The sequence below is a fragment of the Alexandromys fortis genome, unplaced genomic scaffold, assembly GCF_014885135.2.
Source record: "Alexandromys fortis isolate MF-2015 unplaced genomic scaffold, M_Fortis_MF-2015_v1.1 scaffold_31, whole genome shotgun sequence".
Lineage (NCBI taxonomy): Eukaryota > Metazoa > Chordata > Mammalia > Rodentia > Cricetidae > Alexandromys > Alexandromys fortis.
Window position 1 is genome coordinate 9503730 of NW_026067974.1, and position 27689 is coordinate 9531418.

Consider the following 27689-nt stretch of genomic DNA (forward strand, 5'->3'; position numbering starts at 1 on the left):
CTGAGAGCTGGGAAGGAAGTGGCTCCATACCCTGAGAATGATGCCCAGTGTGCCGAGCTGTTACTAGACACGTTCCTTCAGTCCGGGTGCCCCAGCTCTAGATGCTCATGGCATCCTCGTCTGTCACAATACACTTTCATTTCATCTTCCTTGGGAAAGCCAAGCTTTGGCCCACTCTGGTGCATGAAGAACCCAGACCTCTTCCATCCAACGACCTGGCAGCTCCTGCCCTCCTCCTACCTACACCATAACCAGCAAGTCCAAAATCCCTGGCTCCAGGTACGGCTTGGACTCCTGATCCCTGCCCCCACGTCTGTTATTTCTCCCCTGGCAATGCCCAGGCCTGAGCTGGGAGCATATGCTAAAAATCTATTCTCCTATCAGGGAAAATGAGGCTCGGTGAGGAATGGGGAAACAGGCTCAGAAGCAATGGCTAGACCCCTAGTTCTTTTTAAAAATTATATGAAGGGTGAGAGAAAGACACCACGCAGAACTTCCTGGTGGTCAGAAGGGGGGGCAGGCTCTACTCGGAACAGAAGTCGGGCACAGAAAGGGCAATAAGATGAGACTAATAAGAGGTTCCTAAAAGCCCAAGAACAAGAGTAGGTCCTCTTGTTTAAAGGAGAGAAACAACTGTTTGTTTTTAAAGCATAACTATCCCTCAAAAGGGATAGGTTTGAGGAGGCGATGGTAAGAAATCAGTCAGGGGAGATGTGGATACGGGGCATGGAAGTTTCCTGATAATGGAGGGTTCATACATAGAAGGGGTAAGAAATAAAAATTATCAATGTCCCCCCCTACAAAAAGGGGTCTCCCCAAAGCCAAGCTACGCCATGGATTTTGGAGGGAGATGGCTGGCTCACCTGGGCAGGCTGGCCAGCCCCGGAGGGGGTGGAATCGCCGTGGAGGTGGGAACAGAGGGAGCTGAGGAGGCACACAGGGTCCACGGTCCAGCCGCCGACCTGTGTGTGTGAAGCAAGGGGACACCCCATTAGGGGGAGCGGGCAGGAGCCGCTGGGGTGGGACAGTATGGGATGGATGCTCCCAGGGCAAGCCCTGGTACAGGGAAGAGGGCCAGAGTCATGGAGGTGGGCTCTTCACAGCAGCTGGTACTCTATCAAGGGCCCCAAGTTTATCTGCATGTCTGTCTTTCCTCTGACAGAACAGGCTTTCGCCACTTGATAGAATCCTGATTTCCTATTCCCAAAGCCTCCCTGCACAATCCTTGAACATCTGCCTTCTCTCCTTCCCCAGGAGGTCACCTTGGACCTCACAATGATGGGATCAGTGGACAGGAGTGACCTCACTCCTGTTGTCTGTGCCATCTCTGTAAAAGTGACTTCCTTCTACCCCAGGCCACCAGACTTGACTCCTCTGAGACTGTTCCTCCTGCCTCTGGTCCTCTGGCCCCTGACACTTCTCTCCAAATGTTCGCTCAGCTCCACACCATTGCTGTACCATGCTATGGTACTTTGTTCAATGGAAAGGGCCCTGGGTCCTGCCACTGAGCCTCTAAGGGGGCAGATGAGGGCAGGACAGATGAAAGGCATGAACCTGAACATGACTGAGCTTCCACTCACTCCAGAAGTATTTGCTAATTACTTGCTGAGTGTTCACCAGCCTCCACCTACCAATGCACATGAATGTTCCATGCCAGACTCGGTACCTCTTGAAGCTTTTCCTGCTAAACCTCCCAGAAAGGTGTGCCCAGTTCCCCACCATGCCTGGGCTCCAAACCATTGAAACTGGACGCTATTTCTTCTTACCTCTGCCCAGACCCACCAAGACTTCTGAAGCACTGGCACCGCTTGTCCCACAGCCCCATTTCTGACCATCATATACTGCTTTAATGCCCCTTCATGCCCCACTCCCATTTCTGTCTCCGTCTTGACTGCTCTCAGGTCTCCTGAAGCCGGTGCTTTGGAGTACAGAAATGTATGTAAGGGATCCAGCTGGCATCCTAGGAAGCTCCCTCCCAACTTCCCACCCCGCCCCTATGATTCTCACTCATTTCTGTTTCTTTTCCAGAGACTGACATCTATTTCCCTGTCAGTCAAGAGTTCAATTTCAATGTTGGTAGCTGAGGATGGCCTTGAACTTGATTCTCTTGCCTCCCCATCTAGAATGATGGGATTGCAGGCATGCAGCAACCAAGACAGACAGTTTGTGCAGTGCTGGGAATCAAACCCACAGCCTCCTGCTACCAGGCTGGCCCTTAGCTGTGTTCTTTTCTGTCATTCCCTTATGGCTCCAGACAACCAACAACCCTTGCCTAGCCCCCCCTGCCCCTCTGTCCAAACTTCCCTTTCCTTCACTTCCTCCTTCCCCTGCTCAAGCCTCCCGACCCCCAGAGTCAATAACTGTACATAACACATATAACTCTCCTGTCCTCTGCTGGCCCACCCCACTCTGGCACCGCATGTCCCCCTGAACCCACCCCCAGTCTTCTGTACCACCCAGAAAGACTTGCCATGTTCCAAATCGACTCAGGTTCATGTGCTTCCCCAGCACCCTGCAGTTACAGCATTCTCTACCTCTCTTCAAACCCTTAGCTCTGCTAGGCTTCACACAGGTGCCGCTTCCTCCAGGTTGCCTTCCCGGAATAAGGCCTTGTAACTGACATCCCTCATCCTAAGCCCCCTCCCAACTGACCAGGACCCTCACACAAAGTTTTATCTTCTCTTTCCCCCAGCGAAGGGGATCAGGGCCCTACATGAGTCTAAAGCCCCTCCTGATCCTCACCAACCTGAATCCTGCTCCCAGGGGGACTCTGGAGTCTAGAAAATGCAAAAGCCAGACTGAACTAGACAGGATGTCTGGGGGACAAGCAAGGTCCCCAAAACATGACAGTGTGCCCTTGATCGCTGCGATAAGGGGGCATGTCCCTCCTCTGATCCCTAGTCACACTGAGTAGCACCTGAAAAAGGAACTGTGGCCCAACACTCCTCAGTGTGACTGAAGGACACTGGTGAGTGGACCCCTGTGCACCTTCTCCCAGAGGGGACAATGCCAGGATTCCCAGAGATGGGACACAGCAGCCATAATGGCCCCCTTGCCAATGCAGGCCTAGACATAGAACGCTAGTCCTGAGAGAAGGAATTCAGAGCGAAGCTAGTGCTTGGGTGGAGAGGGACATGAAGGAGTCCAGGCTGGGGAAGGCTGAGAGGAGAAGCCACCCATGCAGGTCCTGGGCCAGAGGCAGAGGCCCAGCCTCTCCCTAAGCCTTTGGGGGGGGGTAGGAGAGAGCCAAGGCACACACAGGCTTCCGGCTCAGTCACACGGCCAGTCTGTGTTCTCAAAGGAAGTAGTGTCCCCAGCTCTGAGTTCTGTTAAGGCTAGGACTGGGGAGGGGTTAGATCCAGCCTTCTGAAGCCCCCAAGCCTGAGAGAGGTGTCATGGCCAAGCGTTTCAACTGTCCCATGGGTCCAGGCCCAGTGCCCTCAGCACCAAAAGCAATCCCTTCTCTTCTTCAGAATCATCCCTTTGGCCTCCAAGACACACACCTTCTTCCCACATTCTGCCCAAACCCATGCTCCAATGTGTCAAGCAGATGGCAGGGACCTGGAGACTAAGCCCCACTCCTTTCTCCCCCAGGCTCCAGGAAAGACCAAAGAGGGCCACGGCCCAGGGAACAGTACTCCCCAACTCCAGGCTGACAGCTCTGCCCAGCCATAAAATACTGGGTGATCACCTAGAGATCCCAGCCCCTGCTCATACTCACCTGCTCCCGCATCCTGTCCTGCTGACCTCGCAGGGCCAGGGCATGCTGGGGGTACTTGCTCTTCAGATGGTCCATGAACGCATCTCGCTTGCGGTCAGCATCCGCCTTCTGGAGCCCGCTGAGCGCCTCCAGGCTCTGGGCAGCAATCACCGTGTGCCGCCGCTCGGAGGTGTGCACCAGCCCCACATTGGAGAAGCGCCGGCCCCCACTGCCTCCGCTGCCCCCACCCCCCAGGGTCCGGTATTCCCGAGGGTACTCGGCATCGTCGGCAGACAGCATGGGGGGGCTGCTCCGCTCCGGATCTGCGAGAGGGGGAGAGGATCTAAGGTCACCAGAATGCCATGCCAAGGGGCTGCCCATCTCTACAGGGATCCCTGTGGGGCAGGGCAGGGCCTGACGAGGGCAGAGAGGCCTTTGAGAGAGGAAAGGGGGCAGAGAGTATATGAGGTGAACCTAGAATTCCAAGTTAGGGGTGAGGAGCAGGTCCTGGATGCAGGTTGCTCGTTGGTGGGCTTTGGAGCAGGCAGGGGAAGTTGACGTGGGGACAGGGAGAGGGGAGAGGTATTGGAGGTGTCCTGATCACTTCTTTAACTACATACTCGGTCCCCTTCCTAAAGACAGGGAAATGAGCCACACTGTGGTCTAGAACACTCTCTAATGAGAGGCTGGGGCTATGAGTGGCTTCCTCAGACCTGCACATCAGGGCTGTATCCTCCTGCTGGGGCTATCTAGGACAGGGACCAAGGAATTAGGAGGGTGGGGTGAGGGCAAAGGTCAGTCACAGGGCTCCTTCCCAAGGATGGATGGAGGCCCAGAATCTGGGGCAGAGAGACTCCCTTTCCCTCCCTCCCTACCCAGAGACAGACAGATGGACAGACAGTAAAGGCTGAGCACAGAGAAGATAGAGAGATGGACTAGGACAAACTTAAGAGAAAGCAGGCAGACAAAACAGGTCAGCTCCCCGCTCCCCTCTCTGTTCCGAGCTCTCCTCCCAACATTTATGCAAGCTCTAGACCCAGAAGTGACGCACAGGGGACAACGGACAAACAGAAGTGGGCGGGGGAGGCCGGGGGTTGAGGTCTCCACACTCTTAACCCCCTCCCAAGTTCCCTCAGCCTCCTTTTCCTGCCTGGCACTGCTTCCCCCACCCTTACCCCCAAGGAAAGCAGGCCCTGCTAGGTATCCACATCAGTCATGTTCCAGACAAGGAATACAGAGTTGCCTGCCTGCTGTGTCCCCCAGAAGTTACCCCATTGAGAGCCAGCAGTCTCCATACGTCCCACCTAAGCCTTCCAGTCCATGGAGTGGCAACCCCTAAGCATGACCTCAGCAGGACTGGAGCGTCAGGCCCCACCAGCTAGGCTTGCACTCATGTGAGCAACTGTCCCACTACAGAGAACTTCTAGAAGAACAGACTGGGGAAAAAGAAGATAAGGGACCAGGCAGTGGTGGCGCACACCTTTAATCCCAGCACTCAGGAGGCAGAGGCAGGCGTATCTCAGTGTGTTCGAGGCCAACCTGGTCTACAAGAGCTAGTTGCAGGACAGGCACCAAAGCTAGAGAAACCCTTTCTCGAAAAACTAAAAATAAAAAAAAAAAGATAAGGTTAAGGTTGGGGATCTAGCTCTCTAGCTCAGTGCCAACACACATATGCACACACACAGAACCTCCCACCACCACCAACATATGGACACTCCACCCACCAACACACACACAGAGGGGGGAGCCACCCTAACACATATAACACACTCTTCCAGGCTGCGGCCCTGGCATGTGCAACTGGGGTTCTAGCTCCAGACAACCCAGCCTCTCTCACTAAACCACAAGGACAACACCTCCCATAGGCACTTAAGTCATCGGCTTAGAAGGACGCCCACCATTGCCATGGCTCTCGACACTCCTGTCTGGTAGGTATTATTGTCGTCCCCATTTCAGAGAGACCCAATGACAAGTCTAAAGCTACGGGGAGTAGCAGAGGCCTGGTATGACCCCAATGTGACTAGGTTTGCACTGCCACACCTCCCCGGACAGATGATACCGTGTACTGAGCAGAGCGAACACTGAGCACACAACACATCAGGTAGGTTTCTGTCTTGACAGTCTGGTCCCATCCCCCACAAAGCTCAGGATCTGAGTCACCACCTCCGACCTCCCAGGCACCCTTTAGTCATCACAGTTACTCTCCTTTGTGAGGCTCCCCAAGTGAGGTCCAAACACACAGAGATGACTTTGAAGACATTACACCCATATCTATCTATATACGTGTGTGTCTGTATGTATACATTAATTTGGGGGGGGGCAGCCCATATATGGCGGTTCTGTTGAACTTGTCCATAGTGAGTTTCATGGTCTAAGTTGATGAGGAGGACCAATCAGGTCTCTTCCTCAAGAGGGCACCAGATCTCATTACAGATGGTTGTGAGCCACCATGTGGTTGCTGGGAATTGAACTCAGGACCTCTGGAAGAGCAGGCAGTGCTCTTAACCACTGAGCCATCTCTCCAGCCCCACATATGACACATAGCTGATTTACTTAACTATTTTGTGTCTTGATATATAACTCAGGCTGGTCTCGATCTATGATCTTCCTGCCTCAACTGGAGCTGAGTGTTTTATACTTTATTGATTATACTTTTATTTTTATAAGAATTAGAAAAAAATCTGAGGGAGGGGGCCAAATCGCTGGTTTTATAGCTCTTGTTCCTGGTGTGGTAATGAGATAAGCTTCCTCTTAAGTGTATACAGTCAAGTTCAAAGTGAAGCTGTGTTCACAGAAGCAATATTAAATTGATACAAGGCAAACAGCTCCCTGATAACAGAAGAAACTGGGAAAGAAGTCTGCTGACTGAGTAAGGCTAAGCATACAGAGGCCGTCTTCCTGACAGCGTCAGACCCTGTGGCGAGCCAGGGTGACCAGTGTAATCAGGCCAGGCAGGATGGCCTGGGGAATATGGGGAAGCAGGCTGAGCACTCTGTAAGTGTAGACCCCCACCTCCCTCCTTCCTTCACTCACCCTTACTGACACCTAGAAGGCCACACCCTACTGAGGACAGGAGGGGAGACCTCCACAGCTAGGGCACTTCGGAGTCCTCCGTCTGTCCATGTGTGCTTTACCTGGCCTTGTCTCTAGCCCTAACTCTGGACCCAGACCACCTCTTCTCCTGCCCCCTCTGCCCCAGAGGGCTCTGGACACACATGGACTTCACTCTGTCTCCAGAAGCTCTCCCCCCACCCCTGCTCCCCACACCAGCCCTCCTTCCTCACTGCTGGGAAGGCATCAGCATTTCTGCTGTGGGGGAGACAGTGCACTAGCCCAAGGCAGATGATGACCATGGGGAACACTAGGAGCTACCCAATTCTCCCAGGATGGTGATGGCAGGGAGGAGGAAGGGCTGGGATCTGAAAGGCTGTGGGATCTGTTTAAGGACTTCGGAGGCTTTGCTCAGAGAGTGAAGTAACCCAGGACCTGATGTCTGACTGGGTATATAAGGAATGTCTTTTTACAGGGCCTGGTGGAGCAGGGAGGGCCAACCTGGACTGAAGAGGGAGCCAGTTCAGGAATGATCAAAGGAGAATCATTTATATTCATTCATCCTCTTTCTCTATGTCTACTCCCCCTCCCCCGCCCCAACAGAGTTCCATATAAAGGAAGCTGGTCTCAAACTCCCTATGTAGCCAAGGGTAGCCTCGATCCTCTCTTCTTGCTTATGAGTGCTGGAATTACAGGAATGAGCCACCATGCCTGATTTAAGCGGAGCTGGAGATCAAGACCAGGACTTCATGCATGCTAGGCAAGCACTCTACCAACTAAGCTGCATCCCAGCACCTCCATCTTTTAGAGCCAGGGCACCAGAAGTTAGACTGTGGCCAAGCCACCTTCCCTTGGGTTGAATCAGCTTCTCCCCCAATCATTCATACCTTCAGCCAAGCAGGCCCTCCCCTGATGAGTCAGGGGTCTAATTTGTAAACGGGGGTGTTGCCCTCAAAGCCCTGCCCCACAGGGGAGAAAGTGACAATGTTGGAGAAAGCATATCGTTTCCAGTGGGAGACATTCCTGGAGGGGGATTACTGTTCTCCCCATTCTCCCTGAGCCAATTCCAGCCACCAGCACAGCCTCCAAGCTGCCCTGATTCTCTCCGGACTGCACAGTTTAAGGGAAAAAGCCAGGGCGATCGATGAGTCCAGTACGCTGGCATCAGGCTCCAGGCCCAGTGACCAAATCAATGCTACTCAGGGATCTGGCTGCGGTTAGGTGGTTAGGCGGGGAGGAATACGGGGATGGAGGAGACAGCAGCAGAGGCCGGGAGTCCAGCAAGTGGGGGAGGGAGGTTGGGCGTGCTGGGGGAGGGGTGTGGCACTAGAAAAGCCAGAGAGCCAAAGGAGGGGTACAGGATCTCCCTTCTTTCTGAGGCACCTATATGTAAAAGGCCAACTATGATTTTTTTTCCTTCCCCTTTTGGCTTTTTTTTGAGACACAGTCTCCACATTTATCCTGAAATTCACTGTGTAGCCCAGGTTGGCCTCAAATTCAAAGTCTTGCCTCTGCCACCTGCACAAGTACTGGATTACAGGCATGCACAGACACGCCGAGCTCTAAGATTCTTTTTTTAAAAATATTTATTTATTTATTATGTTCTAATGGGAAAGTCGAGGTGACTGGGCAGATGCCAGGGAGTTACAGAATGGAGCATCAGGACTGGAGAAAAGGGCTCTGTCACCTCACTCAGCTCAGCCTGGGCAAAGGGAATGGGAAGGCGGTCCCACAGGGGTGATGGGAAGCAGTGGGCGCCCCCCAGTGGCCGGCTGTGATAAAGAGCAGGTGCTTCATAGAAACATTGTTACTTGTTCAGCAGCTTCCAGACCCCTCCCCCAGCTTATTTATGGGCCTGATTTATTTTTACCCTCCGCTGCATTCTTTCTCATGAGATCACTGTAGCTCATCAGAAGACTGAAGATCCCAGCATCTCAATGACATCCTCTCATAAGTCATCACTCTCGGCCCCACCTGGCTTCTTTACCCTGGATGTCACCATCTACTCTGTCCTCTGCCTGTCGCTGGGCAGCGCTGGAACATGACATCATCTTCAGAAGAGATGGGGAGGGAGAAAACGGAGGGGAGATCAGAGCTGCTGTGACAGAAAGTGACAGGAAAGGACTCTCAGACACAGCCAGCTCCTTTGGCATGGACACCACGAGGCTAGGCAAGATGACTCTCTAGGAAGAGGGGGCTGTCACAGGTGTTCCCGATCCACCGTCTGGACAGAGGCAGGGGCCTGAAGGAAAAGGGGCTGTAGCAGAAGGAGGGGGACTAGACACTGTCAGTGGACAGCAAGTCACACCAGCAGTCGGGGCGATGGGGGAAGGTGACAGATTTCAGGAGAGGAAGAGGGCCTGCTTCAGACGCCACAGGACCCTGCTCAGGAGCACACACGTGAGTGCAGGCAACAGCTCCTTGTATCCCCTCTACAGACAGAGCAAGAGGCGCCTGAGTCACCCAGGAGCAGCCCTGAGGCGCTGCCGTGGTTAATACTGCCTGACAGCTCCATCCATCCCACTGACACCTGCTTCAGTCTGAAAGCATGATGCGCTCGAAGGCCAGAGGCCAGAGGACAAAGGTCAGAGGCCAGATCTGCTTCTTAAATGCCAAGGCTCTAGGAGCTATGCCTGCCCCTGTTCACCCAGGGGAGGCCAATGCTGTGGCCCCTGGGTGCCCCTGCCCCTCTCCCTGCTTATCTATATCCGTGGGTCCTTGGAGCAGAAGCCCATCTGCCTCTGTTTTCTAGAACCAGCTTTTCCACCCCATGCCACAGCCACCAAAGTCATTTTCCAGGCAATTGCCTTTCTGTAAACATTCCTGTGTAATATCCCCCTAAATTGCTAATGCCCAGCGCCCTGTTGGGCCTCCTGTCACTCCAACAAGAGCCTCAGAGATGCGGGTGGGGAGGAAGGATGGCTGGAGGGGAGAGGAAGCAAGCCTGAGAGAGGTTGAGACACAAGCTCCCAGCCAGCTCCCAGCCAGGGACCTCCGTGCCTGCACCCTGCAACTCTCTAAGCTCTGCAGCCCAACTCCACTCTCTAGAAGTCAGGCCATCCTGGCAGAACCTCATCCGGGCCAGAGGGAGGACAAGGAAGAAGGAGGAGGGCGTCCCGTGAGAGGGAGATCTGGAGGGGGGGGGCTGGAAACACGAGGGAGGTGGTTGACAATCCAGACGTCACCACTGGGTTCCCAAGGAAGGCTGGCTTTGATCTGGACCTGGGAAGACAGAGGGAGTGGCCAGGCAGAACTCAAGGTGGACTCAGCTTCTGGGACTCCCTAGCTATGGACATGAGGTGGGCAAGGCAAGAGCATGTCTGCTGGTGATACAGCCAGGGCTCCCCTACCCGACTCAGTGATCTACAGAGCCATAGTGGAGAGCTTCGGACCAGTCTCGCCTCCTGGGAATACAAGGGCCTGGAAGGTGGGGTGACTAAGGACGGTGTATCCCTCCAGGGATAAGGGACAGGAGGGAGACTGTCACCTGTGCCCCTGTGTTCTCTTCCATTCCCAGGAAGCTGGGCATCCAGAATCAAGGGGGACAAGAGGTGAAAGAGTCCTCGGAGAAGCCAGGAGGAGAGAGGATTGGTGCTGGCCCTGCCAGTCACAACCTCACACAGGCAGAAAAACACAAACCAATTTGCACAGATTTAAAACCCACTGAAGGCCACTTAGTTGGTTAAACGAGTTGGAATCTAATTAAAGGACCTCCTCAGGGCCGGGGAGGGACAGCTTACCTGCCTAGGAGGAGCAGTGGGGCGGGGTCTGCGCTTTCCCCAGCTCCCTGTGGAGTTTCTGTTGCTTTCCACAGGATCATTCAACCACCTCAGCTAGCTAGCTGTCTAGGTACTCGTCAAGAGCCCAGTAGGAACAGCCCTGCCCCCTTAGTCTGAGCACAGCATGATACTAGCCCACCCTAGCCTCCTCTGGACCCCAGCCTCCAGTGGAGCATTATTCGCTAGGCAGAAACAGCCTTTCTCTGACATTATAGTTTCATCTACCCCATAGGTTGGGGCCTCCTCACGGCACTGAGGGCCTCTTCAGGGTGGGGCCTTGTCTCCACCCTTAAATAAGATTTTCTTCCAGCAGGCATGGCTCTTGCACACACACCAAATGGTCCTGAAGGATACCCCAGGACTAACTATCACCAGACAGCGCTGAGGACCCGGGAAGAGCCAGTCAGACCTGGCACACACAAGTCTACTGACTCTCCTAGACCAGCACAGGTGGGTCAGTAACCCTGGTAGGCTGTGACCCCCTCTCAGCTCCTACCTCCTAGACGGGGAGGCCTGAAGCCCACGGTAATGATGCCCTCCTGCTGACCCCATCAGTGTCGAAGAAACCCCATGGTGCTCTTACTTCAGCCAAATGTTTTTCACAGAAAGGAACCCAAAGCCTGGAGACCAAACCTGACCAATCACAAAGAGGCCAGGGGCCAAGACAGAAGCACAACCCAAGTGTGCTGGGCTTCCATGCCTCTTCCCAGAAAGCAGCTCCCAGGAGAGTCCCTCTCCAGAGGCATAAAAGCTTACCACCAATTCAGATCATAACACAGAAGTGCTCAGGCCCAAAGACCCAGCCAGGGGTCACGGCCCAGCCTGACCCCAGGTCCCCAGGCCAGCCTGGGAGGGGTCCACCTACAGAGTTCAAGGTTGTCTCACTACAACCTTACCACACATTCAGACATTTCCAAATGAGCCACAAAATCAAAACCTCAAGCTCGCAGCCCTCCCTCTGGTCCCTGCTCCTCCCTCCCACACACAGCAGGCAAAGCTGTGGCGTTACCAAAAAATCACTGAGTCTGCAGCTAACACAGCTCCGCTCAAACCCAGTTCTGCCAATAACTAGTTTTACGACCTTGAGGAGGTCAGGCAGCTCTGCAGGCCTCAGTCCTCTCATTTGTTCCAAAAAAAAAAGCTGATCACGGACAGGTGCGGACAGGTGCTCCTCGAGCTGCTCATGGCCACGACTTAGGTCCCCGGGGTGAGCAGAGGCCAGTTGCTCATCCACCCCTAGCCTCACTGCCTCTCACTAGCTGTCAGCTGGGGCTGTGTGTGTGTGTGTGTGTGTTTCACTTCCAATGCTTCCAATGAAGCCTTGCCTAATTGGCGTTCCTGGAAAAGGGGAGGTGGACATGCAGGAAGGAGCAGTCACCCTCCATCTGAAGCGGGGACTGGAAAGGCTGGAACAGCCCTGGCGTGGGCCCACACAGAACGGTGTTAACAAGCTTCTGCCTGCATAGCATCACCGCCGCTCATGCGCCCAGGGAAGATGTCCTGTTGACTTCACAGAGGAAAGCAGCAATGGGGGAAGGGGAGGAAGAGGGAGTCATCAAGCCTCCCCACTTAGAGACTGCCAGAATCCCCTTTCCTCCAGCATACCCACCCGGGGCCACTGCAGGCATAAACAGAGGCACAGAGACAGCAACTACAAGGCAGAGAGAGACCTCAGTCTATTCTACACCAGGTGTTTATCTTGGGCCTCGATGCTGGACAGCAGACCTTGCTTTCTCAGACCCCAGACCCCTCAGTGGCCTCCTCAGGGACACCATTCCTCTGGGGGTGACCCTGTCATAGTCTCAGCACCGAGCCTCAGCCGTCACTGTGAGCACACACACCCTGGGTCACCTGGTCCCCCACCCCAGCTTCTGTTCAGCCCCAACAGCTTTGTGTCACAGTCCACGGGCACTGCCAGGCAAAAGGACAAGGAGCCCTAGCCAGGTTGTGGCCATACACGGCACCTGAGCCCGAGTTCCCAGAGAGACAGTGCTAGCTCCGGGTCGGAGCAGTGCAGCTCAGCTTGAGACGCTAGCTTGATGGCTGGCTACCTGTGTTTGTAATCATGTTACTCAGAGAGGCAGAGACAGGATGATCGGGCATTCCAAGTCATCCCTGGCCACATAAACTTGCAAGGGCAGCCTGGGGTACATGGCACCCTATCTCAAAACACAAGCCAAGGCAATGGGGGCTGTCATGGAGGCACCAACCAGTACCCCCCCTTTGCCTCCCCAAGTGATGATCTGTTTGGAACTAACAAAATAAACCCCCAGTCAACCTCCAGGCTGCTGACTCTGGTGATAACCGATGATCCAGCACCAATGCTGAGGTTGTGTCCTGGGGTCCTGCTTCTGTGCTGCAGGGACTTGGCCTCTCCTTGGGGGGTACAGGTGAGGCTCCTATCAGCTGACATGGCCCCAGGCATCCCGTCCAGAGTAGGTCCCTGCCCCCCATTTCTATCCATAGGACACAAGGTTAGTGTCCTGAGAGGTATGGAGGAAGACGCCACAGGAGCCAGGGTCAAAAGGGCTCAGGAAAACAAGCCTGATTACATGACGCTAGGGGAAGTTCTCTCTGCTGTCTAACCTGAATCCTCCACCAGAACAGGCAAGAAGGAGGAGGCAAGCCCTTGTTTGTGCCCTGGTGTCTGCTAAAGGCTGGGGTCTTCCTTCTGCTTCCATCTACCCAGGCCCCTTGGGTAAAGAGGGAGAAACCCTGGGCTGGGGCGGGACTCATTCCTAGTACATTTGGAAGACACTGGGTTCCACCCCAGCACTAACTACTAAAGGAAAAATGCTGGGCCCGATGGTGAAGGCCTGCAACCCCAGCTACTCAGGAGGCTGACAGGAGAATCACAAGTCCTGGCCTGCCTGGGCCACAGAGAGAGTTCAAGGCCAGCCTGAGTTAACTTTCAGTGCTGTCTCGAACAACAAAGCGGGCAAACAAGGCTGGGGAGTGGCAGAGGGCAAAGCCCTGGGCTCCATCTTGGGTACAAGAAAGGGAGGGAGGGAGGGAGAGAGGGGAGGAAGAAGGGAAGAAAGGGGAAACAGGGAGGAAGAGAGGGAGGAAAAAGAGGAGGGAAGAAAAGAGAGAGGTTGAAGCGAGCCAGTGGGCTTTCTGGAAAACAGGAATGCAGCCTGGAGCAGGGCCTGTCCCTGTGTCGCCTCCTCGGGCACCACACTTCAAAGGGCATTTGCAGCTATGGCTCATTTCCCTCTCAAAGGAGCCTTGTGAGGCCGCGCTCAAGCTGAGCACAGATCAAGAGACTGGAAGCCTGGGAAGAGTGACTTAGCCCAAGCCGGGCATGGAGGAGTGGAGGCACCTGTTCCTAGAAGCAGGATTCCCACCTTCCTGAGTCCACATCTGTTCCCACCACCCTCTGACTAGAGGTCTGATCTCCAGGGCTGGAGCAAGGGATGGGCATAAGAGGACAGACAGGAAGGCAGCAACCTGCAGATGGGCTGAGCAAGCGAGGAGGAGGGTTTCTAAGCCCCCTCTTTTCAACCTGATAGACTCAGAGTCCTCCCCCACCAGGTCCCAGGCTGGGACAGAGACCGTCTTCCCTGCTCCCCAGCCCTGCAGCCAGACTGTGGATGCCTCCAGGAATGGAGACCTCGCTAGAGCAAAGGTGTCTATCATCGCGTGGACTCCTCCTCCTGAAAGTAAGGTGCAAGGAGAGAGCCCAGACTCTCACAGGGCCCAGGAAAGGGTTATGACCTCTCTCCTTTTGGGGGTGAGGGAGGCTGCTACACCAATATGAAGATATTGTTGGGACAGGTCCTCCCTGCATGGTCTGGCTTCCAGTGGCCTTGATAGAGCAATGCCCCTGGTGTCACTATCCTTCCTAGATGCTGTCCTTCAGAAGTGCTCTAGGGTCCAGACAAGGTCTTAGGAATGTACCCAGTGACCTCCTTCTGCCTACACTCCAAAAACGCTTGCCCCCTGAGGCTGCCCAGGACAGAAGCAGTCCAGCTAGGTATCCAGTGCCTCACCTCCCTGCCGCCCCCTCTTGGGTATCACACTGCCTCATCTTGAGCTCCAGGTGACCCTCACTCTCCCTGCATGCTCCTCCCAGCCATCCATCTGCCTCAGGGCTCGGCCTGGTGGTTATGTGCAGGGGCCCCCAGCTCTGAACTCCACTGCTCCTCACAGCCCAGCATGGTGGAGCCAAGGTGCACACAGCATGTACTCCCTCTACCTGTGGGTCTCTGGTTAGGGGCCTGGGACCCCAGCAACCCTGTCCAGATGCCCAGTCACCTTGAGGAGTGGGAAACCACAAACTACCGGACATCTGATGGACATGAACCACACAGCGCCTCCTCCTTCTGGCCCGTTTCCCTCTCTGGGTGCTTCCCTTGTCCTGCTGCCCAGAACCCCAGGGCTCCCAAGGGGTCCCAGGGCTCGGCTCCCTGCCCCCAGCCACTTCCCGCACCGTGCCCGCATCTGATGCCCGTGCTCACGCGGTGGCTAATTCTGGCGTCTCATCAGACGGTAATTATGGGGGAATGAGCAGCACTGTCATCTCGGCGCTCGGCACCTGTCACCACTCCGCCATCATGGGCTGCTGGGACGGGACAGAAGCAGAGGGGGAGGGAGATCTGAAGAGGGGGCCCTCGCCTGCCCACAGGTGACCAGTACATGTCCCCGGGGTGGTCACCCTGACGTTCGGGCATCCTGGCCTGGCAAAGGTCACAGAAGGAGTCGGCACATGTCCTGTTCCATATGTCCTGGCACCTCCAAACTGCCTGGCACACAACAGGCCTGTGCTGACCGTGGACATGATCATATATACACCAGATACAGTCCCAGAAGAGGAGCCACAGAAGACCCAGTGTATAGAACAGAAAGCCAGGCCTGGCAGAACTGGGAACACCTCAGTCAGGACACAGTGAAGATGCGGCAGAGGATGAGAGAGGGGAACCTCACAGTGGGTTCTCAGGAGCCAGGACTAACAAGGAATGCCTCTTGCATTCCAGTGAGTGGACAGACTCCCCTACTGCCCCAGCAACATGAGGGATGGAGGCTAGACTCAAGGCAGGCTTTGGGAGGAAGGCAGGCGGTGAGAGGAGGCAGGGTTGGAACTCGGGTCATCTGTCTGATCCTGGGCATGTTGCATGATTTCCTGTCGTATCTGCTTTGCCCCCCCACACACACACAAAAGACAGCATCTTCAGCCCCACTCTGGGGACAGCAGAAAAGGAAGCAAACCATGGGACAACCATAGCAAAGACCTTAAGCCTTCTCATCTCTCACAACGTCCCCAAAACCACCACCACCAGGAGCTAATGGCTTCACCACACCAGCCATACCATGGGAAACTGCACCCCACATTCCACTGCCTTACCCTCAGAGCCCCTGGAACACACAGATCTACCTGAAAACAGCGACATAGGCACTGAGCCCTCCCTGGGTGCCCTGGCTCCCACCCAACAGCAGTTCAAACAATGCCCCATCCATTCCAAAATCCATCCGCACCTTCCGCTCAGAACAAGGCAAGATGGGGGCTGCCACATCTTTCCATGAATGCAGAAAGTAGTCTCAGGAAGTAGTGGATCCCTCCATCACTGGGGGCATTCCAAAAGCAGATAGGCAAAAAAAAAAAAAAAGAAGAAGGCCTTAGCCCCTCTGCTAGAGCAGGCCTCCTCCCACAGGCCCCCTGAGATCTATCTGTCGGGGGTCTAGGGAGGACTTCTCAGGAGGGTATGCCAGCTCCTCCCCACCTTCCCGGGTAGGAGCTGAGGCTGGGGAGGGCAGGAGCATGGCTGCTCTTTTAGGAAAACGGTAATTTTAATTAAGAGGCAGACAAACGAGCGCTCCGCAGATTGTCTCAGAGCAAAGTTATTAAAAAGCCATCAAGGCGGTGGAGGCAGCCACAGCGGTGAGGAGCGCCGCCCCCCCACACACACACCATGCCTGCCTGGACGCGGATGGGGGGTGGAGGACACAAAGTCACTGACAAGATGGGCTCCACAGCCCCTCAGCTCTGGAGTAGGTGGGCAGTACCACACAGCACCTAGGCATAGCCAGCCCAGCCCTGGGCATGAGGCAGGAAGAGAAGCCACCCCCAGAGCACCCTGCTCAGGCAGGGTCCCACGGGCCAGTGCTTGTCCTTCTTCATGGCCTGTCACGTGTGCATTCTCACCGTGACTCAGAACAATGAGACTCAGAGAGGGAAAGGGGTTCGTCCTAGGCCACACAGCTGCAACGGCTTAAATGGGGATTTCAACACAGGCCATCCTGACTCAGTGGTCTGAGCCGCTAGCCCTGAGCACAGAAGGAGGGCAGAGGGCTGTCCTAGTTCAGGTTCCAAAAGGCCTTAGCTGTGGCCTGGATGGTACTGCTCCCAGCCTCCAGGGAATTGGAGTCTGAGTCCCTGCTCGATGGGGTGAAAGCATGGGTGCGTGGGTCTCAGGACACTCTACAGGGACGGACAGGACAGTACAAAGGGGTTTCCAGCATTAGCAGGCCGAGCCAAGAAGATGTCAGTGAATAAGATACCACCTCACTGGGGTGGCGGACGGATGCCACTGTTGGAGGCTAGACCGCTGCTAGGTTACATGGCCCCTGCCCAGAGATGCTGAGGGAGACGTCTCTGTCATAGAGATGCTGTGAGCCCCCACCACTCAACACTGCTCCCTAAGGCAGCCATGGCCAGGCAGGGTGGCAAGGCGTGGCCCTGCTGGGTCTCCCTCTGGAGCCTGTGCCGGCTCAGTGACTCTTCAGAGTGAAGTGGATACCAAGGGACAAGAGACTGAAAAACCATGTCCTGAGGTCACCTGACCCAATTCCCACCACTACCCCGCCCCCATCAGAGCCTCTGGGGCCTCAGGTCTTGGCAGAGGTGGCCTGCCTCTAGCCCATGCCCAGCCCACACAGACACACACCTACATACATGCCTGCGTGCTCACACAGGCACACTCACATGCACGCGTGCACACAGACACATATTTGCCAGGCAAGACGCCCTCCCCTCACGGGGATCTGCCGTCCCCTCCCCCTGACATATGCCTGGCCCCCTGGGCACGGCCCTCCCAGTGGCAGCGGAGGGTGCTGACTAGGTGGGCTCCCTCCTGGCTTACTAACCTGGAGACTTTAAACAGAGGGAACAGAGTCCTGCCGGCTTCCCTCCCGCCGCTCGCTGGAGCCCTGGGTGAGGGACAGGAAAGGAGGAAACCAGTGAATGAGCTGAACGAGCTAGGGGCAGGAGGGTTGGGCCAGGGGGCGGGGTGCAGCAAGACAGGGCTGTAGGAGCTGTCCCTTTAGAGGTCACCAGGGTGTGAGGGGCTCCCCTCGGGGTAGAGACCAGGGACAGTAGGAAGGGCAGGCAATAAAAGGACAAAGACATCACTTGGGGACAGACAGGAGGACAGACAGCAACAACACGGAAAACATGGGGTCCCCAGAGTTGGGGCCCCCGTCAGACAGACATCCCTGGTCCTCTTTCTGGGACTAGGGAGCAGACCCTTGGCTTGGGTGGCCCATTTAAGACCCCAAATGCAGCACCCATGGGGCCCAAAAACTCCCCCTATCTGGGTCTCCCACTTTGGGCAGGAATGGGGTCAAGGTCAGAAGGCTAGCATCACTGCTCACTGCCCTTCCCCCAGCTCCAAAGACCCTTCCTTAATCTGGCAACCTCATCCCTGATTCCACCCCCCAGCCTTGAATGTCCTGCGGTCTCCAACAGAGGACACGGGCATTACACAGCCTACAGGTGTTCACACGCAAATGCAAACCTTGCTTGGCCACGCAGTGGTGAAAAGCTCCGGTCCTATTTCTGCTGAAGGCCCCTTTGCAGGGTCCCCACATCCCCCCTCAAACCCTTCTCTTTCTACACAGAACTTCCTAAATCTATCCTACCCCACGCTAACAGATACCACCTCTTTTTTGCCACGGGGTCTGAGGTACAAATCCCCTTCCTGCCTGGAGACGTTGCATCTGGGCACAGCCCTTGCTTGGCTAGCCTGGGTACATCCACACTCACTGCACGCACTCTCTGAGCACCCTGCCAATCTCCTGGTTCCAATTTTCCCACCGATTACCCGACGCACGGACGCCCCGGGGAGAAACAGCTGCTGTGCCCAGATGTGGGCAGACTACTGAGAAAGAAAGCAAGAATGCACCACCGATCCGGCACCCCAGGGTGCCCTGGATGGTGGGTGTGAGAGGGCCAAGCTGACTGCTTTGGGGGTAAAGAAGGACTCAACAACCCAGTCTCCACACAGTGTGAGTGGTCCAGGATGACCTTGAACTCTGAGCCACCTTCGCTGGTGCTGGAATTACAACCCTGCTTGCACCCCATCTCCAGCCCCTTCTCACCACCCTTCCCAGAGTCCTGCCCTCTGCACCGGCTGAAGCACTGGGTCTCAGGAGCTTCAAGGTTTCTTGCAGAATCTTTTCCACCTCTGCCTGAATTCTCTCAATGAATCCTGAGTCTGCAGACAGCCGCCATAAATACTTTAAGGTACAGGAAAATGAAGCCATGTCCCCAGTGAGTGTCCCCAGAGCTGCTCCTGGACTACCTCCCATCCAACCTCCCCTTGCATCAGTATTTGGGAAGTTCTCCCTGAAGTCTGACTGTGGTTCATTACATGCTCCAGTAGATTTTTTTCCCCCACATTCTTCCTGCCTCGTCCTAGGGCAGGTGACTGGCCCCGGGCTGTCAGGTGAGTGACAAGGTTTCACCGTGGGTGACTTTAACACTCTAGGAGCCCCTTTCCTGAATCTCCCTATACAGCTATAGTAAGCAGGGGAGCCCCTCAGAAGTCCCTTCCTGTTTAACACACCAGGAGGCCTAGGCTACTAAGGACCAGGTCTGGGGTTGGCAGTGAGGGTCTATGTCTGCCAAGGGCTGTTATGAGCCCTGGACACCTTCTTGGGGAGCTTAATTCTCCTCAAGAAGGAGGCGGCTTGTATCTGGGTCGCTCCAGGGACACCCAGCCCTTGGCCATTATCAGGAGACTGAAGTAGGGAAGCATAGGACAAGGATATGTTACCTTCTCTCAGGCCATGTACAAACACCTCTGGCTGGGGCCTCACTGCGGACCAAGTCTAAGGCTTACTGAGTTCTGGGGGTCCCCAGCGATGAGACCCCAAGGAACACAATTTCTCTCCTGGCTTGGGATATTCCACCCTGGGCCTTGCAGGCAGCCGAGCCTGCTGACCACAGATCTCAGAAAACCTGGGAGCAGTGACTGAGGCCGGCCACCTGCTGGACCCGCAGCATGAAGGAAAACAAGGGCTGGATTCTGGTTTCTCAATAGAACGGAGTGCAGGACTGGCCGGGCTTCCAGCCACCTCATCCATCCCCGAGGCTGGAGGATAGATGCAGGCAAGGTGTGTGTCAGTCATGGAGTAAGCCACCAGCGTGTGCATGTGTGTGGGTCCGAATATCTTGGCCTTGCGCCATTTTCTCTGGCTCAGCTGAAGCTGGGAGGTATTCCTCCCGCCCTTCATGTGACAAAGCATTTCTTATCTCAGGGGACAGGAGGTGGGGAGAACCTTAGACAACTGACAGGGAGCTTAAAAACCTCCATTTCCAACTTCTTTACTGATATCAAGGACACTGAGGATCAGAGAGGGCAATATAGTTGCCAAGGTCTCACAGCAACAGAGGAGACGCCAGTCTAAGTTTGTTCTTTAGGGAACAAAAGGGACTCCTTACTGCTTCCTTTGTTCCACACCTCAGGACCCCTCGGTCACATGCAAGAGTTACCTTCTGGGAGAGGGTGCCATGCTGACCACTGGGGAAAATGGCTGATGAACTAGCTTCTGCTCCCACACTGCCGACCCTTCCTCATAGACTGGGCAGTGCTTCTCTCTATCTGACCTCCATTCTTCCTGCTGCAGCGTGGGCTTGTTTCTTCCCAAGCTGTCCATGCAGGGAGAAGGAGAAGGGAGCAGAGCAGACGTGCAGCCTCCACACCCTGCCAGCACTGAGGACCATACCAGGGCAGGGTGTCCTGGCAGTTGGCCCTGCGCCCGGTTTGTACATGGCGGAAGAATGGCTGATGTAGCGACATGACTATAGAAAAAGCTTCTTCTAGGAATTGCCCAACCGCGTCCTCCCCAAAGCCCAGCCTCGGGCGGCAGTCTCTGCCCCTCCCCAGAACCCCGGATTGCTTCTCCCAAGCCGGGCACTGCGCTGGACCTTTTCGTCTATTCTCTCGTGTATTCTTCTCTAGTTCATAGTAGAAACTAACTTTGCCCTCGGTGTCTGTGCTTCCTGGAAGCTAAGTCTAACCTTGTTCTCACTTGCTGCATTTTCTCTGTGCCAGTCCCTGGGGACGGAGTTCATGTCTGTCCCTTCCTTCAGAAGCTGCCACCGTGACTCAGTGGTCTCGTGCTATCTCTTATAGGCCACCAGCCTTTATCCCAGCCTCGCCCTAGGTAACAGGGGCCATGCATTTGGAAGGAGCCACAGTAGGACTAGGGACCGGGGTCCAGGGCTCTGCCCTGTGCCAGGTATGGAAGGCACGTGGGTGGCAAGGAGGCCGGGCCTGTGGATGTGTTATAAGATCAGGATGGGCAGACCAGGACCTCTGGGTTCTACACACACACACACACACACACACACACACACAGAGTCTAAGGCCAGGCAGGAAATAACCTCTTCTCTCCATATTTAAGGTTTGTTTCAATTCTCATTCCTAGAGCTCAGGGGCCTGGTCTGGAATAGGAGGGAAAGGGCACAGCTATGTGTGCTATGGCCTGAGCTGAAGCCGGAAGGGCCTGAGGCGCCAAACCAAGCACCTAGCGTGTGGCAGCTACAAGAAGCTCTAGAGAACTGACACCCTACTGCCCTGTCCTGCTGCATCCTCCCCACCAAGGCCATGCATATACATCCTGCTTTAGAGTAAGGACACAGGAGAGGTTGGGGACCAGACACCCACCTTCCCGGATGCTTAGTTCCCACCCTCTAAGAAGCTGGAGCCTTGGGAGTTGAGCCAATGGGTGAGGGGAGCTGGAAAGATAGGCGGGACTCTGAGCCCCATGTGGGTGGTGTCCTTCCCCTTGTAAGCAGGCGCTATTAATATATGCAAAACATATGCAAATCACCCAGAAGAGAGACACAACAGCGCAGGAATGTCAGAAGAGACCTTGGAGATCATCCAGCCCCGCCCCCTCATTTCAGGTGAGAAAGGAGACCAGGGAAGGGACTTACTCAAGGTCACACAGACAACTAGACCTGAGACAGGATTAGTGCAGGGCTCCAGGCTCAGGATAGTTTCTGATGCATCTGTCATCTGGAGGGTTAACCAGGGGAGAGTGGCCAGGGTGTGGCATGGTGCCCAGAAGCTTCCTGGATCCCTCCCTGGAGCCTGAAGGTAGTCTGATGGGCATGAATTGAGAGACAGCTGTGTGACAGAAGTACCCTTAAGGAACAGGGACCGGGGACCAGAAGGGCTGGGGGAAAAAATCTGTTGGGGAGGTGGGGAGGTGAGTGCCAGAAGGTTCCTGAAGTGTGTGAGGCAGGGGTATGAGGAGCCCACTGTCAAGGTGAGGTGGTGTGGGAAGAGCTACCACACACACACACACACACACACACACACACACACACACACACCACAACAAGCAGGCTTGAGTGTGCTCTTAAATGCACAGCAGCCCCTCCAGCCTGCACTCTGACAGTGATGGCACCTGACAGCCCATAATAGTCAGCTGGCCCATCCCTGCCGAGGGAGGCTGCGGCTATGGCTGTTCAGGGACTGCTCCCTCAGCAGCAACCTTCCACTCAGTCCTAGAAAGCAGGATTGCTGCTAGGGCAGAGCAGACAGACAGAGGGGAGGGGCCACCAGAGAGAGCAAGGGGACCTCTGAAGGAGAGGGGACACGGGGCGGGCCGCGGGCAGGCTGGAGGAGAGGCAGGGAGGTGGGAGGTGGGAGTGAGGCAGGAGACCGGCAGAGGTGCAAAGAGGGGACTTTGGAAACAGGAGGGCAGAGAGGGATGCTGTGGGGTCCCAGGGACCTAGAGGACCACATAGAGTCGGGGCACAGCGTATGGAGTCCTGCCACTGAGGTGCCACACTGTCAGCAGGGCTTGGGGACCAAGCTTCTGCCCATCACTGGCTGCCAAGAAGTCGGCCCTCTCTGCCTCCCTCCCTCTCTCGCTCCTGCCTCTCTCTCTCCCTTGGGGCAGGAGCTGCTTCCCAGCCAAATCCAAAGCCTTCATCTCCTCTTTTCAGAGCTGGGAATGAAAGAAGGGGAAGCGAGCGCAGCCCTCAAACCCGCTGACGGCCAGATTTTTATTATCTTTGCTCAAATGGGCCCTGGGAAGCCAGCTAAGGAGTCTTCAAAGAGCCCCTGAGTGCTTCATTGAAGCTGCACCTGCTCCGGCCCACCCACAGCAGGCGTGGGCTGGGGGCACAACTCATCCCCAGAACCCCCAACTCCAGGGAGCTGAGCCAAGGATTCAGAAGCCTCAACCTTGGCACCTTGTGTCCAGGCAGGGGCCACAAGGTCAGGGAGCCAGGCCAGATCTGGGCCAGCCGGGCATCCAGGCAGGCCCTGTTCCTATCCGGGCCTGAACAACATAAATGAAGGAGGAAAAGGCATCTCCTTGCCAGAGCTTAGAGATAAGTGCTTAGAATTCCTCGAAAGAGATGCCTTTATGGCCAGCCTGGGATTTCCCCTGGACCCTGACCTGCCAGGACACTCACAGGCCACTCCACTCCTTCAGACTCCCGTGACGGTGACGGCACAGCACCTTGTCAACCACCACTGCTTCTTGCTGTGCTCCCAGCTCAGTGAAAGAGGTCAAATTCATGTGAGCCAACCTTCCCCTCACCTGAGCACAGTGCCCAGCAGTTCCAGCCCTAGGCTGGGCTGCTCCTCTTCCCCCAACACCTATCTGGGGTGGAGGTGGGGAGCTTCACAGAGCCCAACCCGATTCCTGCTCAGCACTTCCAGGGCTGGGGTTTTGGCAGAGAATGCCAAGGTTAGCACTCGGCAGACAGCCTGTGCCACCCCTTCCCCCATCCCCTGCTCTGACCACACCATCCAGATCGATGCCCGCAGCCAAAAATGAATCAATGGTTCTAATTAAACCCTTTTCTTGGGTGGGTCCCTGGACAGGAAGGGGGGGCACTCAGAGGAGCCATGGATGGTCACTACTCACCTTTAAGAGGCTATATAAGTAAGGCCAGGGAGCCCCCAGACCTCCTATGCTAGTAGAAAGTGAACAGAGGGATGGGGGGGTGGAGAGTCTGAGGGGGGAGCATGTCTCTGAGGGCTTGCTTGTTCTAGGAACCCTTCCCCTAATGAGGCTCCTCTCCCCTCTCCCAGCCTCAGACTACATGTGTTTCTTCTAGGCAGGTGTCCAGAGTAGGAGCCAGAAGGGAGACCCACCCCAGCCTCCATCCCAGGGTCATAGCAAGCCCTCCAGGAAGGAAAGATGCAGGACTGGGGGGCAGCATTGGACAAAGACCCTCTTGTCCTCACGGCAGAGTGGCAGGGAGCCAGGGCAAAGCCTTTGCAGCCAATGGTGCCTGGGTACCAGGCAGCCCAGCGGGAACCCCTTCCCCATACGTCCAGAGTCCTCACCCACAGTGCATCAACACCAGGCTAAGTCTCCACTCCAACTCTCAGTCTATCAAGAGCACTCCTGGCTGAGTAGTACTTTGGACGCTTACCCTGAGTGACTCCCACACCGGCCAGCATCAACCAGACCCCCGTATCCATACCACAGCTGCCCCTCACTTACAAACACACGCCAGCTATGCTAGAAACCAACACTCCCAGCTGCCACCAGAGACAACAGCCTCGCCATCCCTAGTAGCTCTCCATCGGGCTCATCAGCAGGGACAGGGAAGGGGAGAAACTGAGGCACAGAGTTAGACAGCCAAGCAGTTGGCTCAAGGTCACCCAGACCAAGATGACCAGAGTAGAGAAAGGTATCTTAATACCCCATCCCCAAAGGGCACAAACCCCACCCAAAGGAACAGTTGGATCCCTAGACCTAACGTCTGCTCAGTTTCTCCTCTTCCCACCTTCATCCCAAACACCTTCTAAGGGGCTGCAGCCGAAAAGCTGCCACCAGGGACCCCACTTCCCTCAAAGCTGGAGCCTGCAGAGCCCCAGTTATGGCAATATTTGAGAGGGGCTGTAAGGGCAGTTCAGCCTTGCTCACACTGCTGAACCAGCTCACCTGGCTCCCCGCGGGCCCCAGGGTCCCTTGGTCCAACCTCCTCCCTGGGAGAGCGGGCTCGACCCTCCGCGGTCCTCTCCCACCAGGCCAGGGCAAAGCGCCGGAGGCACTGCCAGGGCTGCATGGGGAGGCGTGGGGCTGGGGGCGCGCACCAGCAGCCACACACGCCCCACCGGGCCCTGCCAGCTGAGCTGCGGAGGCACCCGGTCGGCCCCCTCTACTGCCACCAGCATCCTGCTGCCCCCACCAACAGGACTCGGAGCCGGCCCGGGAGCTTCTGACGTAGCAGGGGGGTGCGTGGGAGAGGAGGGGGAGCCACGACAAGTCCCCTCCCCAGCCCCGCCCCTCTACTTCTCCAACCCCCTGCAGTCCCCACCTCCTCATCACCCCGGACGCCCTCCCCAGCTGGGGGCGCCCTCCTTTGCCCCTTGCCTCTGCAGGGGGAGGGTTTAAGATCCAGAAGCCCCTCCCTCAGTCCCTCCTTCTCTATGGCCCTCCCTACCCGCCCAGCGAGCGGGGAGCAGGTCCCCAGTTTCTGCAACTGCTGCGGAGCCTAGGAGGTCTCCAGGGCTAGGGCCTCGAGGTGCAGGGGGTGGGGTGTAGAATACAGCCTTGTATCCTGGCAACACAGCCAAACCCAGAGCGCTCTCAGCCCCTTGCTTCCCTGAGGGACTGGCGCGAAGGGTCCAGCACTACCAGCCCAGCGCCTGCACCCCATTCTGAGAGCTGAGGCGGGGATGATGCTCTTCCCTTTATCCCCTTCCCTTCCCCCCTCAGCATCCCTGGCCTCACCTCGCATGGACCCCCTCCTGCCCCCCCTACTCTCCTCGCCACCCCCTTCAGCCACCCCTCCCCCCCTACATTGTAACCCCGGGTCCCCTCCCCCCGGGCACCGAGAGGCCCTCCTCGCCCCGTTTTCAGCTTCGCCAGCTTCAGACCCTCTCGGTTCCCAGCGCTCTGCCGCCCTGCTCCTCCCCAGCGCGGCGCTCAGCTGTCCCCTGCCCCCCGCAACACCTGCGCCCAGAGCATCCCTAGCCCGGCCGGCCGCCGCCTCCCGGGCCCGGCCGCCGCCCCCGCCCCCGGCCGAGGGGAAAACACACAAAGAAAACAGAAATACCTTCCACTTAAGCATGGAGGCACATTAGGGAGGAGAGAGACAGGGACATGCCTTGGGACGGAGCGTTCCCCATCGGGCGGGGGCGCGGGGGGCGGGGGCCCCGGGCCGGCCTGCCTGGCGCTCGCCCTCTCGCCGCCTCGCGGGCTCCTCGCTCGGCCCCAGCCCCGGGGCGCGGTGCCAGGCGGGCGGGCCGGGGGCGCGGGCCCCGCCGGGGTGGACCAGCTTGGGAGGGCGCCGGCGGCCGGGCGTGTGGGTGCGCGCGCGCGCGGGCGTGTCACCGAGTGTGCGAGAGCGAGTGTGTGTGTCTCTGTGTGTGTGCTCGCGAGTGCGCGCGTGCGGCCGGCGCGGGTGTGTCACTGCGGGCGGGAGCGCGCGCGACGCGGGCACGCGCGTATGGCCGGATGGTACAAAGGGCCGCCGGGGGTGGCGGGGAGCGGGGGAAGGGAAGGGGCGCAGCGCTTCCTCGCGCCCTCCAGCAGCACACCGGCATCCCACAGCACACTGCCCGGACTGGGATGCGGGGCGCGCTCATGCTCCGCCCCCCACTCCACCTGCTATCCCCCCACCCAAAGCGGTCCTCCAACCGCTAGAAACAAATGACCCCGAAGTGGCCTCGAAAGAGGCATCTGGGGAGGTGACTCCTTGGGTCTCCAAGCACGCCTTGGGACAGAAAAGCACTCCAGGCGCGGCGAAGCAGGACGAGAGGATGGGGAAAGGACAAGAGAAAGGGGACCACTCTTCAGCCAAGGTGACCTCGGAACGCCACAGTCGTTCTACACCTGGAGGGGCCCCAGGGTGCCTCTCCTGGGTCGCGCCCCCACACCCCTGCCCCTCCCCCTTTCTCAGCCACCAGTAGGCCTGGGACCCAGCTCTCCGGCGCCCCCTGCTGGACAGCCTCCTAGCCCCTACTTCGGTTTCCCGCCCCTACCTCAGGCACGAGCAGGTACTGCACGCGACTGAGGACACATTGATCCCCTCTGAAGTGGACCCAAAGTAGGACGCTCCAGACAGTCTTCTCACGCCTCTTCTGGCGACACCTTTGCCACCTCCACGGCAGTCTGCAAATCGCCATCTCGGTACTCCCACCCTGGTTCTCCTTACGGGGCCTACCTGGTGATTCCGCAGACTTCTCCATCTCCAACTTGGACCCAGACACGGGTTGACCTTTTGTGCTCAGGCTTCTCCCTCCTTCCTTCCCTCGGGTTCGGTGGCCAGTTCCTCCTCTCAGAATCCTCGCTTCGAGAGGGGCAGGTGGGCTGAGCCCTCTGTCCTTTTTATTTACTCCTGGCATTCCCAAAAGCAGTTCAAATGGTCAAGAAAAGGCCACCTAGTGCCCACATCTCTTCCCTGAAGTCCACCCGGCAGAATGGCTGGCAGACAGAGCCCAGGAGAAGAGACCCCACCCCAAGTGGCCCAGATGTCAAACCGGTTTCCCCACTTCGTGATCTACCCAGTCCCAGCCTTAATCTGGGCTCTCCTGCTTTTCTGCCCGCCCCCAGGCCTGCCTCTGAGCCAGCCACGTGCCCAGCTAGGGGCAAGGTCCCAAATGCCCCTTACAAATCAATTCCAGTTCCACTAACTTAGGTGGCAGGACAGGGCAGTGGGAGGGGACTCAGCTCCAGCTGGCCATGTCAGGAGGACAGCCAAGAACTGTGTCCTGGACACACGGTCTGGACACACAACCCCAGCAGTTAAGACCATGACTTCTCTCCTGGGCCAGCTGCTTTTCCCTCTGCCAAATGGATGGTGCCCATCTTTTGGCCTCTGGGCACTCACTGGGCACCCTTCCAGCTCCCTGCCTGGCTGCCTTCCCAAGATGGGCACCAGAAGGCACCGGGCCCTGTGCATGGGAGGGGTCATAGCCATTAAGCCTTGAGCCTGGCACACACCTCTCCTCCCT

General features: G+C 56.7%; 1 protein-coding gene across 4 annotated transcripts in view; it reads right to left on the reverse strand.

Annotated features, from left to right (window-relative positions):
* Positions 1-27235, reverse strand: part of Srcin1 (SRC kinase signaling inhibitor 1) — a 72504-nt gene extending 45269 nt beyond the window's left edge. For 3 of the 4 annotated variants that reach the window (XM_050156760.1, XM_050156759.1, XM_050156757.1), the window contains exons 1-3: positions 26900-27235; positions 3722-4023; positions 864-962 (exon numbers count right to left, since the gene is read on the reverse strand). In XM_050156760.1, coding sequence (XP_050012717.1) covers positions 864-962; positions 3722-4023; positions 26900-27080 — 582 coding nt within the window. In that variant the 5' untranslated portion in view covers positions 27081-27235. The remainder of the gene's footprint in view (positions 1-863; positions 963-3721; positions 4024-26899) is intronic. The other variant, XM_050156758.1, reaches the window with a different exon arrangement.
* Between the last annotated feature and the right edge of the window lie 454 nt (positions 27236-27689).